The 12,932-nt window shown below is 38.4% G+C and overlaps 1 protein-coding gene across 21 annotated transcripts in view; it reads right to left on the reverse strand.

The window, feature by feature from the left end:
- The window catches only part of SYNE1 (spectrin repeat containing nuclear envelope protein 1), a 490,159-nt gene that overhangs the window by 311,134 nt on the left and 166,093 nt on the right, over positions 1 to 12,932 (reverse strand). For all 21 annotated transcript variants that reach the window (XM_058735689.1, XM_058735694.1, XM_058735678.1 and 18 more), the window contains 9 exons: positions 12,803 to 12,899; positions 11,810 to 12,012; positions 9,934 to 10,098; positions 9,349 to 9,501; positions 7,943 to 8,086; positions 5,083 to 5,256; positions 2,728 to 2,886; positions 2,264 to 2,428; positions 529 to 663 (listed from right to left, as the gene is read on the reverse strand). In XM_058735689.1, coding sequence (XP_058591672.1) covers positions 529 to 663; positions 2,264 to 2,428; positions 2,728 to 2,886; positions 5,083 to 5,256; positions 7,943 to 8,086; positions 9,349 to 9,501; positions 9,934 to 10,098; positions 11,810 to 12,012; positions 12,803 to 12,899 — 1,395 coding nt within the window. The remainder of the gene's footprint in view (positions 1 to 528; positions 664 to 2,263; positions 2,429 to 2,727; positions 2,887 to 5,082; positions 5,257 to 7,942; positions 8,087 to 9,348; positions 9,502 to 9,933; positions 10,099 to 11,809; positions 12,013 to 12,802; positions 12,900 to 12,932) is intronic.

The following is a 12,932-nucleotide window of genomic DNA, read 5'->3' on the forward strand; positions in this document are numbered from 1 at the left end:
TCTTATATATTGTACTTTGATTATCTGCAACTAATTATCTTCCCCACTGGACTCGAAGCTCTTTGGGGAAATGGATCATGCTATGTTCATTGCTGAGTCCTTAACTAATAAATGTTCATATTTACATTTCTGAGGTTGCAACAATCTAAACCAGATGGTAAGATCCTTGAAAACAGCAAAATGTTATTATAGCATCGCTAACATAATTTATTTAAGTGGGCTTACTGATGTTGCTGAGTACGTTAAATGCCCTTGTCATTCCTATCCCCAAACCTACGCAGGAAAAGAAAAAGAGTGCTCTTAAGTAATATGATAAAATTGATGCTACTAAAAAAATGAGAAAAACAAAATTTTCTCATACTTTATCAGGCTTTATTCAAGTTCAGTTTTTTCAGTGGGAGAAGTAACTATGGTGACCTTCCATGACTTTCTACATTTCTCTTACAATCGAACCTTAATCCCCTCATGCTCTGTCCCATCATGCATGATACGTACTTATGTCCGCGCGTCCATTATGTCCTGACTCACCTTCCACTGTTTATGGAGCTTCCTAACAGCTTCCTGCAGGCCCTGCTGTTCCTGTTCAGGGAGGATGTCAGTGAGCTCGTCGCAAGCTTTCAGGAAAGCATTGAGCACTCTCTGATCCAGCTGACTGAAAAATTCCTGGCGTGGAGGGGGAAGTGGTTATGAGTGTCAGACAGAATAAAAGGCAGCATCTACACACCATACAGTCAGGCAGTCACGCCTCAAAATGAGCCTGTTAGCCAGCCAGTGCCCTCTTTAAACCTTCCTGGCAACTATGATTTTTTTTTTTAAGGAATGAACTATAATTATCTATAGTTATGAGTCAGAAGCCACCACATCTGAAATTCAACGAGTACTTTTCATTTTTTAGAAAGAAATACCTTTGCAGTTTTCAAATTTGGTAGAATATTCTGGAAGGCCAAGGGGCCAAACACCTTGATTCCCTATAATAGAGTTTTCATTCCTCTCTGGTGAAGTCAGAAGAGCAGAACAGAAACTAGTGTTTAGCCTTGCAATTCCTCATACCCTAGCTGCATTGTGTTTCAGGCCCTGCTGGTTCATTATGAGCCATTTCCATCCACATCCAGGCAAATACACACGACCCCACAGGCTACGGACAGAACTGTGCCCACCGACGTCTGCCAAATTCCTGTGTTGAATCCCTAACCCCCAGTGTAATGAAATTTGGAGATGAGGCCTACGGGGTGATGAGATGAGGTCATGAGGGTGGGTCCCTCATGATGGAATTAGTGCCCTCATAAGAAGAGACATCAAAGATCTTGCTCCCTATTTATCTCCGTCTTACGAGAAGAAAGTGACAATGACCATCTACAAGCCAGGAAGAGAGTCCTCACCAAACCCAAAGTGTGAGAAAATAAGTGCCCGTTGCTTAAGCACCCAGTGTATGCATAAATATATGGCACACCATGCAGATAAATACAACACATGTGCACATCGACGCATGACCAAGTCTCACACAGACTCAGGAGTACATCCGCGGAGATATTTTGAAACAACAGTGATTCAAACCAGAAAGTGCCACACGGCACCACGCGTCTAAACTGAAGGAGATGCTGGCTGGTCACAGACATCACAGTCAGCTGCGTCACAAATATATTGCAGTCATCATGCGGTAGTGTGGTTCATACAAATATCCACTGGAATTTCAGGGGAAATAACTCAAAGTACATGTTCTCAGAGGGGCCATCATCTCCACTTGGCATTGATCACTAACATTTTTAATACTGAAATGATTTAAATGAGTATGATTAACAGGAAGATGGCTTCACGATAGGACAAGCTGTGGATCAGCTACCAAACTTCAAGGCACGTGGTGTTCATACTTCAATATGGAGGATTCATGAAATGAGCACAGAGACTTAGCCATCCACCTAAAATTGTCTCTTAAAAAGAGTTATGTTGGTTACGTAAAAATTTCTCACCTAACAATGAATAGTCATTTGGAGAGCCTGAATTCTATATCCTATAACTCTCTACTCCCTCAGGGACTTAGGAATGGCCAATTATAATGCTGCTCATCAGTTGCCCTTGAAGTTCTTTTTGCTGCTGCCCTTTTCTTTAGATCTCATAACCAAAAATGTTTCTGCCTCCCTAACTCACCTCTTCTTCCCTGTTCTCCTCAAACACTCAGTATTAGATCGGAGCACACTTTTTACTTTTCACCCAAGACCACTTGTCCGTGTCCTCAGCTCAAGTGCCCCATGAAGGATAAACTCACTGTATGTTTCTTCAGGAGGTCTTCTGGGTTCCCCTTTTCCTCCAGGCCCTCCTGAGCGATCCGTAGCACCTTCTCCAACTCTGCTCGAGACTCTTCAAATTTCTTCATCAAGCGACTATTGGTTTCCACATGTTTCTTCCAGTCTCCAATTTTCTTCACCATATTCTTGATTTAAAAAATAATCATAATGTGATGCTGCTTCCGGGTTACTGAAAGCATCATTTTGTTAAAGAGTATTGTTTCTTTAAAAAAAAAAAACACTTGGAAGGAATACATTTCATTATGAGAGTAATCAACTCCTTTTTAACATTGATGAATATTAACAAAACAAGTAAAATGATTGGTTCCAAACCTCAGTAGGCAAGACATTTAGCAAGAGTGGAAGCATGACACGTGATGGTTAGATGTCCTCATTCCTTGTATTTTTCCCTAGCTCGTGTCTCTATAGCACAGAGAGAGCTTACCTGGAAAGCACCGTGGGCATCTGCAATCTGCCTGTGCAGCTTCGTCTGATCAAAATGCTTTAACACACTGCTCAAGGTCACGAACTTTTGAACATTTTGACTGCCTTTCTCAATTTGCGTCATGGTTTTCTTACAGCTCTCTTGACAAGCTGACAGTTCCTACAGGGAAAGGAAACCCACAACAATAGTATTTAAAACAGTGAGAAAAAGAAGGAAAGAGAGGAACCATTACAAAACAATAAGAACAACATTATATAGCTTTTAGGCTTTTAGTCAGCTATAAGTAAAATCAAAAGTACAGAGAAGTGTTTCTTTTCAGAAGAGCTCAATTTGAAGCAATCACGGAAGTCAGTGCTTTTTATATAAGGCATTTAAATGTCACATTGAGCTTTTCGAGATTTTTTTATATATTTCATGCCTGTGCTATTACCATTAAGAAAATGAAAGGGCATCAAAGTTGTTATTTCTCTAGTGCCTGCTTTGTCCATCCAACTCATAGGCCTTTGGTTTACTGAGAGAACAATCACAAAATTAATCTACATACTAGGTTTTAATCTGACTAAATAAATTTAACACCCATGCACATTATACTTTACTGAAAGAGCTGCAGCAAATTACATATCATTTGTGTATCCCAAAAGGCACATTTGAATTCCTAAGGTTCACAAGCTGTCAGTCAACCTTTCATTAACAAAACGAGGGACCCCTGACCCTAACCACAAAAGGCAACAGCCTGGTGGGTGTGGGAGGACATGTAGGTGTCACACAGTCACCGGATGAGAAGCCATGGTGACCCAGGGCTTTCCACCTCTGCTTCGTAACCTGGCATCATAGTGGTTTCTACAGTTGATAGATGCATGGAAATTAGCCCAAAGGCCAACAGTCACTTTATGACTTGAAGCCACCACACTATTTGCATTTTGACATCCTCAACTGCTTTGGAAAAGTATTTCAAACTGATCATTTGGATACCGGTTTTGGGAATCTAGATGCAAATATTAAGACCAAGGGTTTTGTTTTGTTTTGGCAAAATGGAATAAGGACACACTTTTTCCTTTTGAAGATTTAGGAGGTCAGAGGGTAACATATGTTAACAAAGATATTATTAAATATTATTAGTATTATTATTACTAAACTATCAAATGTTATTTTAATTGTGGAAGGATTCCTTGATGGCAATGTATAGTGATTTGAGAATATGAGACACGGCAACCTGACTCAAAGTGAGAGACAATCTTTACCCAATAGGATGAGAGCCCACTAGAACAGGGTTTGGTGGTATAATCATCATGGCTCTATTATCAATAATAATAATAATAATAATAATAATAATAACTAGTTATAGAGTACGTATTATGTGCCACTGTGTGCTAAGTACATTACAGAATATCTAATGTAATCTTCACAATAAGCTCTCAACTAGGTATTATTACCTGCATTTTAAGCATAAAAGCTAATCAAGGCTTTGTAATTTGTTACATCAGATCTATGATCCGAATATCTATATGACACTTCAGATACTCTTGGCTCTTTCTACTAGGTGATGCTGCCTTCCTTCCAGGAATCTTTTTCAATGAAGGCAGTGGCAAACCTTTTGCCCGTTAAGTTTCACCCTCCTCTGATGGATGGGGTCATTTGTAATAAACCACCTAAGCAAGTCAATTAACTTCAAGAGAGGGAAGCTGTTCTGCAGAGAGATCTGCTTACTAAAACTGAGACAAAGAAAAATAATTATCATTCCAAACACATTCCCAGAACTTTATGATTGTATAATCTCAGAGGCAAAGAAAAGATCTCTTAAGACACAGATTATAGGGACACCTGGGTGCCTCAGTTGGTTAAGCATCCTATTTCAGCTCAGGTCATGATCTCACAGTTTGTGAGTTCGAGCCCCGCATCAGGCTCTGGGCTGAAAGCTCAGCGCCTGGAACCTGCTTCGGATTCTGTGTCTCCCTCTCTCTCTCTGTCTCTTCCCTTCTTATATTCTGTCGCCCTCTCTCAAAAATAAATGAGCATTAAAAAAAAAGATTTAAAAAAGACATAGATTATAGACACCGGGTAGAAATAGAATGCAGCTGTTTACTTTTATATATATCTAAATACATAAAATTTTTAATTTGGTTATAAAAATTTTATCTCTATGTAAATTTACATAGATAGATACATTTTATTTTATCTTTAGTGGACAGGGTTTTCATCTTTGGACAAGATGTGTATTTTTGTTTTGAGTTGCCAGCGCTACTCTAGAAAAATGTCTCCTGTCCTAACTGAATTCCTGCCACTGTGGGCACCACCTCAGTCCCATTACACACGCTTTAAAAATAACCATGTCTCCTCACGGGGACTTTTCCTTACCTGATGTTTCTGTTTAAAAAGGGCACTGGATTGTGCTTCACGCTCGAGAACTGCCATAATTTCATGGATTTTCGCAAGCGAGTCATAAAAGAACGTCATCTGCTTTTCCAGTTCTTCCAATGGGATCAACAGCTGCTGAGACTCATAAAGGAGTGGAGGGCAACATTCTTTGACCTTTGAAAAGACAAAAACAAAAATTCCGTCAAACGCTGCTAAGTACCACAAGCTCAGGGCACTGTTCACACCTCTGAGAACATTTTCTTCAGCGAAGCTGTCATTCGGTGCTTGCAGATCTCCAAAGACTCTTATTTAATGATATTTCCTTTGTACTGTTACATTTTGATATAAAAACACAATACTACTCAATCACTGAGACAAATAAATGCCACAGAATTTTCCCAGGAAGATTCATCTAAAGTGTCCATCTGGATGGCACCCTCCCATCTAAACGAGGCTGTTAGTGAGCCAGATGGCATCGAATTCTCCCTCATAAACTGTGCAACTGATCTTCATTTTGGCCTCAAAACCTGACCTGAGATCGTTACGAATTACGTTATCTAGACTGACTTTCCAACTTTATTTTCAAGGTCTCTACAACTTGAACCCTAAACTCCGGACAGACCTGTAACTTTGCTGACTCATTCTTCCCAGACAGGCCTTGTGCTTCCCTACCTCCCCCAGCAACATGTGTCACGACCCTCTACCAATCATCTTACTCACCCCAAGTGCACAAGTCATGTACTAGTTTATTTACAAAGGTTCCCAAGCCATGGGATGTCTCCCTAGTCTGAACTGACCCAGCCTCATCTGTCACTTGTCTTTTAAAAAATGCTGTTACTTTATACCCTTGTGTTACCCTTTTTTTTTTTTAAGAGAGAAAGAGAGCGTGCAAGCAGGGGAGAGAGAATCCCAAGCAAGCTCAATGCTCAGCGCAGAGCCCAACACGGGGTTCCATCCCATGACCCTGGGATCATGACCTGAGCCAAAATCAAGAGTCGGACCCTCAACCACTGAGGCCTCAACCACTGACACCCTACACTTGTATTAATATCAGCTTGATCTTCACGATGAGGCCATACGTTCCTGGAGATCAAGAGATCCAGAAAGTTTCTGTCTTAACACCTTCATGTTGGAATGCAGGATCAAGTAGTTCTCAAGAACTTCCTGTCCCCACTCATTTTACTTAGAATTGCTCCCAAAATATTATTCATACTTTTGGGAACCAACGAAAGGAAATGGAATACTTGTTAATAGACCATTCTCTTTTTTCTTAAATTATGAATATTCTCATGCTCTCGGATACACTGCCTAAAGGGTAAACTCACCAAAAGAAAGCTACTGATCTACTGCAACAAGGTTTTTCTAAAATGATTCTGAACAAAAGAGAGTCTGCTAACACGTATAAATACCAGTTGGTTTCTGGGTGCCTAGGTGGCTCAGTTGGTTAAGTATCTGACTCTTGATTTTGGCTCAGGTCACGATATCACGGTTTGTAAGACAGAGCCCCATGTTGGGCTTTGCACTGACAGCACAGAGCCTACTTGGGATTCTCTCTCTCCCCTGCTCACGTTCTCTCTCTCTCTCTCTGTCTCTCTCTCTCAGAATAAGTAAATAAACATCAAAATAAATAAAAATAAATTAAAAGTCAGTGTGCTTTATAAGTCTTTCCTAGATACAGCTGAAAACTTACTAAGATCCTACAACTGAAGCAGTAGCTTAAAAAAGCAGAATGACTTAGATGTGCTCAAAGGTGGAATCTGCTTTCTCACAGGTCACCTTAAATCATTAAACTTGGCCTCGGCTAAGATGTGCAAGCGCAAGATATGGCTCTGAAAGCTGTTTGAAGGTTATCAAATCAGTAACGTTGACTTTGAATTGTACCCAATCTTTACAGATGACATTTAACTTGAATGTTAAAAATAAAAAGAATTACAAATTAACATTCTAATATATGTCAGTTTGGCAAATGAAGTGTTCTCTTTTTTTCAATACCATGATTCTTCCTTTTTCCACTTATCTCATTTATTCCTCTTTTCATTAATTGCCCACTACTGACTTCATGTGGGTTATTCTCCTTCTGCTTGTTCTCTCCTAAATTACAGGTTTTTCTGCCGTCTTTTCCTCTGTTTCTCAATTCTTCATCACAACATTTTCCTCTTCATTTATACTACCTCCTTCCTCCTATTAAAAATTAGTTACTGAAATGCAAACAATACCATCTGCGTAAAACTCAACTTCAGGTAGATAAGAAATCCCAATGGAACTTCCAAAGCTCTTAAGGAAAATCCCCCAATAGAACAGAAAAGTCTTATGGCTGGTGTTTAGTGTTCACTCGGTTCCCTGTACACAGGTGGCACAAGTGTATGTGTCTTAGGTCTAAGGTGAGCTCCGTGAGCTGAAGAGAGCAGAATTTCCACGTTCCGGGCTATTCACACAGAAAATAGCATAAATACTCTTAGAACAGTCAAATAAACCTCAATAAAAAGGACATTTGGGAACTCTTTCTCATTTAAATGTATGATCTCTTCCTCTTCCTTCCCTTTCCTTATCTCCCCCCTTTGTTGGATGACATTTCACTGACCCCTTATTTCTCCAGAAGAGACCGATCGATTTTATGAAAATAAACCTCTTAGTACTTCCAAATTAACAGAGGAATTACTTGACATCAGCTCCATAGTTTAATTTTTTAAACTTCATGACCAAGTTCCTAAATGGCCAAGTTACTAAATCAAGAATCCCAATAACCAACAAAAGGATGATCTCTTAACAGGTAAAGACTTTGCCCATGAGTGTGTTGGCCGGAGGAGGTATAGGCACACGGAAGGCAGTGTTGGCCCCTGGCATTAACATGTCTTCCCACCTTGGTTAGCTGTTCTTTGAGCCCAGACATGGTTGCAAACATTTCATTGGCTTCTTCTTGGGAGCTCTCCTTGGTAATGAGGTGCGCGGTCTTGGTAATCATCTTGTACTGAGCATCCATTACAGGCACCCGCTGCTCAATGTCCTGCAGGAGCCATTGAAACAGCTACATTACCACAACGTACATTTCCTTTTAATTTCAGAATTCTGCAGAAGGCTGAACAAAAATCAATATGTACTGTATGAAATCCTATACTTGTAAGAAACTTTTGGAGATTCCAGTTATTGCTTTCCTTCTTTGCTAATATGTTATATATTGGTAAGATCATATTAAAAACAGATAAAAGCTTTCCTTTAAAAGCAACCATAAATCCTTAAGTAAGCATCAAGTTTACACTTCCAAAATATATGTGTGAATGTAGTATGTAAACATCATAAATCAAGTAAATGCATGTTAATTTGGGGCAATTCCTCTGACCTTAACAATTATACAACTTACCTTATCTTAAAAAAAACAAAACACACATGGTCACTGTAGACAATTTATGAATTAGAGATAATAAGAAAAAGAAAACTGAAGTTACTTCCAAGCATCTCACTCAGTGCTAACCAGAGCCAACATCCATCACTATATCATGAACATTTCCCCCTCTGTGTGCTTACACCCATTTTTTTATATTTACACAAAAAAATGGGATACTGTTTTTTGCTTTTCCCAATAGTATATTAGAAAAGCTTTCCATGTCATTACATATTCTTCTACTACTTCATTTTTGAGAGCTGCAAGGTCCTCAAAATATGCAAATAGCACAATTCATTTAATAAATTTGTTAGAGTAGAGGCGTTTATGTAGAAGTGTTGGATGTAGATGTTTCCTGTTTTCTCCTAGTCCTTTGTAATTTGGTTGTAAAAAAAAAAAAAAAAAATCTCTGAATTAAAAAAACAAACAAACCTATTTTGAAGTTACTGTATGGTCAAAACATATCTTTAAAAAATTCAAACAGAGGGGTGCCTGGGTGGCTCAGTCAGTTGAGCTTCCGACTTCGGCTCAGGTCATGAGCTCACAGTTGGTGAGTTTGAACCCCACACTGGGCTCACCGTTGTCAGCGCTGAGCCGGCTTTGAACCTTCTGTCCCTCTCTCTCTCAGCCCCTCCCTCCTCATGCTCCCTCGCTTTCTCTCTCCCTCTCAAATAAATTAACCTTTAAAAAAATAGAGCATTAAAAAATTTAAATAAATTTTTTTATTTAAATGCAATCTTTAATTCTGAGGTGCAAATCAGGATATGCACACATGTCAAAAGGGTGCCAAGGAGACAGGAAAACTTTGCAACCATCTGAGTAACATGAATGATCTTTCGTTTCACAACAGAACACGTTTTCACTTTGTTGTCCAGAAACCCCCTCACCTCCAAGTCTTGAATTAATAACTTGACATTAATAAAAGAGACTTCTAAGGGTTCAGAAAGTTTCTTATGGGCTTCAGTTGCAAAATCAGACAGGACAGTAATACAGTCTGCATACTCCTTCTTCATTCTGTCCATCTCATCAGCCCGAGCATACTGTTAAGGAAAGGGAGAAGCACAACACGGAAAATCAGTAAGCCCGACCTCTGGGAGCCTGTAACCCTCACATTTACATACTTTCTAGAATTGTTATATGGTAAGAAAGACTGATTTCTGATTCTTATTCTAGATACACTTGAAGGAAGTCCAATTACTGTGAAAAAAGAAAACTAGCACAGAAGTGAAGAATTATGATTTCAAACATGAGGCCCCATATGTCAATACAATCCTTAACCAAAGTATACATTTCTGTAATGTGTAAGTGGGAAAGAATAAAGGACCCAAAATAAACATAACAGTTCCAAACACATCTGCACTCTGCCTAAATAAGTCCATGCTGCAACAATAAAACAGCCTCTAAACGGACTGTTTATCAGCATGTTTGTAACACATGCATGTTCTAAGCATATATAGATTTGAAAGACATACTTGCTTGACTTCCATAAACAACTCCCTCCACCGTCCATTGAGCAATAGCAATTGCTGTTTAAGATCTCGGGAAACCATTTCATCACATGTTTCAATTAGAAAATTGCCAGCATCATTCATGGCAGCGTGCTGCTGTATCCAGTGAGGCAAGTTTCGAAAAAAATCCTAAACAATAAACGATGCACATTACTGTAAGCCACAAACCAAAACTCAACAAATGATATGGAAGTAACCAGACTATGTGAAATATCTTTGTTCTAAACTTGTGCAAATTTTAAGGTAAATCTTAGTTCTTTTTCCAAATGCAATTTTCAATAAAGAGGTTGAAAAATAGGAGCTAGAAATGCTGAGTGTCGTTTTATAAGAACGGCTTGGCCATATCTTTTGCTGAAGACAAAAACAAACAAACAAACAAACAAACAAACAAACAAACACATAATGACCATTTTCTGTCATTTCTATTTTACAGATAAAAAAACGAATTTTTGTTGTGTAAAGGACTTGTACAGTCTTCAGGCTGGTAAACACCAGTGCCAGAGTCATATAAAAGGTACAACATTTTAGACTAATGTATAGTTTTCTTTGTAGATTATAAATAAACCTTTGACCTATTACCTTTGATTTTAAAATCTGAATATCGTGCATGAAGATAATTAACAATCATGGATATAAACCATTGAAAACAATTTTTGAATTAAATATCTGGGCCAGGAACACTGAATACAGTAACATCCTTTTTTATTCGTTTAAAGTTACTCCCCTGACAATGAAGCAGTCTTCTGCTGATTTCAAGTTAATACATGTGTGCTTGTACATACTTATACACATACACCACAGTATAAACCAAGAATACCAAAGAGAATTCAAAATCTATTTTATAAAACCATGTGTGGGAGGACTTCCCACATAAATAGATGAGAACACTTCTGTTTCTGGTGGTTATATTCCCTTGGATGAAATTAACACATATGACATCTACTAGGGCACTGTCAGTCTAATCAGAAAAGCCAAAATCTGTATGGGTATACAATTCTTGTCATCCTCAGCTACACAAGAATTTTTCATCTGTGTGAAATACAGAGTGGTAAACATTTAAAAACAATGCATCTACTCGCAAAATGCAATCACACAAGAACTGATCTTGGACAGTAAGCACTAATTCTAATGTATTTACTATACTTTTTTAATGGGAGCCTGGCATTTTAATATCTTTTACTTATAAATTGATTTTTCATGGGAAAATGCCAGATTCCCATTAAGAAGTACATAATAAATCCATTTTGTGTGATATTTTAATGTAAGTGACATTAAAGCAAAACATTAACTCTTGAACACACACATACACACCTGGAATCGAAGGAAAAAGATCATTCTTGCCCGGAATAAGACCTTTGACTGAGGGTTGATAAAATGCAAAAAAGAATATCCAAAGAGACAAAAACGTGATGGCCCAGATGTTCAACTGGCATGTGTCATTATACAGAGTCAGTATTATGTTATCCTCTCTTCAATTAGGAAATCCACAGAGGATTTCTGACCACAGAGGTCAGAGCCTTTCAAGTATAGACTTTATAGTGAGTATAGCGACCTCTGTTGCCCACTGGGTTTGGGTGTCCGGCCATCGGTTCCTCCTCTTCTGAACACAAAAGCAAAACACTGAACTGATCCGATAGGGAACTGTTTTAATATAATTTCTATAAAGCAATGCATTTCTTGGCCTAAAGAAATTTACTAACCTGAAGGCACAGTTTTTTAGGCAAGTCAAGATTCTTGAGTCAGACTTGCAAAGATATAACACTCTCTAGAGAACTATGCTGTGAAAGACTCATTTCTAAGTTCATGCGTACTCAGTTTCTTTTGTAGGAAGTGACATTACCTTTTTGGCATGCTCTGATTGATTTAGCATTTTCTCAGCATCCTCCAGCCAGGCCTGAAGACTAGCCACAGTATTGCCATATCGATCCCAGTTAGCGATGACTTCTTCCAGCATGCTTCTCACGCTCCTGACCTCTACTGAGAGGTTCCTCCACTGGGCTGTGGTTTCATTCATGAATTTCATCACATTCTCGGCTTCTTCCACTAAAACAGATCAACCAAAATAGAATCTTTACTTTTTTATTCGAAATCTACCAAACCTTTTTCCTATGGTCTATATACTGGTTTGCACTTATAATTCTTCTTCAGATTATGAAGTTAACAGATGAAATGTTAGGATTTTATTCAGCAAATGCTGGGGATGTGTTATACCATATTCACAGCTGTTTACAAAGATTAAAGGTGATAATATATTTAAAATTTTTGATGAGTGGGATGCAATAAATGACATATATATTTGTTCACATTTTGTATGTACTCAAAGAGATGCTCACATATATAGTATTGATCACAAATGCTACAGTTCATTTTCGATTCAATATGACAGATATATTTACAAAATGAAGCCAACATATGTTAGTTACAATTTGTGTATCCACAGTAACTTAAGTTTTCATTTACTTGATAATGATACTCAAGTTACTGTTTTTTTCACTTAATCCACAGAACTGCAAATAGGTTAGAAAATCACAGTTTAGACACTGAACACTTATTTTGCCCCTTCTCAGAAGACCACACGTGCGCGCGCGCACACACACACACACACACACACACACACACACACACCGTTATTACATAGGTTAGACAGGCATTGCACAAACTCAAGGGGACTGAATCCAATATGTGAATCCAATATGTGTTCTCCAGGCCAATGGCCCGGTCATAAAAAGATCCTTCGGGGAAAAAACAAAAAATGATGTGATCACACAGAAACCTGTAGGTTCTAAATTCTACTGCGTTCAACATGGCAACAAATTCTGTCAGTGTTTTTTACCTGAACCATCAGCTTTGACGTACATCTCAGCTGTCTGTTTCAAGATCTGGTATGTCACTTCATATTGTTCAAAGAACTTGCTATTTTCTATAAAAGACTAGAAAGGGGTAATGGTTAGAAGATGGCAAAT

Source organism: Neofelis nebulosa, chromosome 6, assembly GCF_028018385.1.
Source record: "Neofelis nebulosa isolate mNeoNeb1 chromosome 6, mNeoNeb1.pri, whole genome shotgun sequence".
Lineage (NCBI taxonomy): Eukaryota > Metazoa > Chordata > Mammalia > Carnivora > Felidae > Neofelis > Neofelis nebulosa.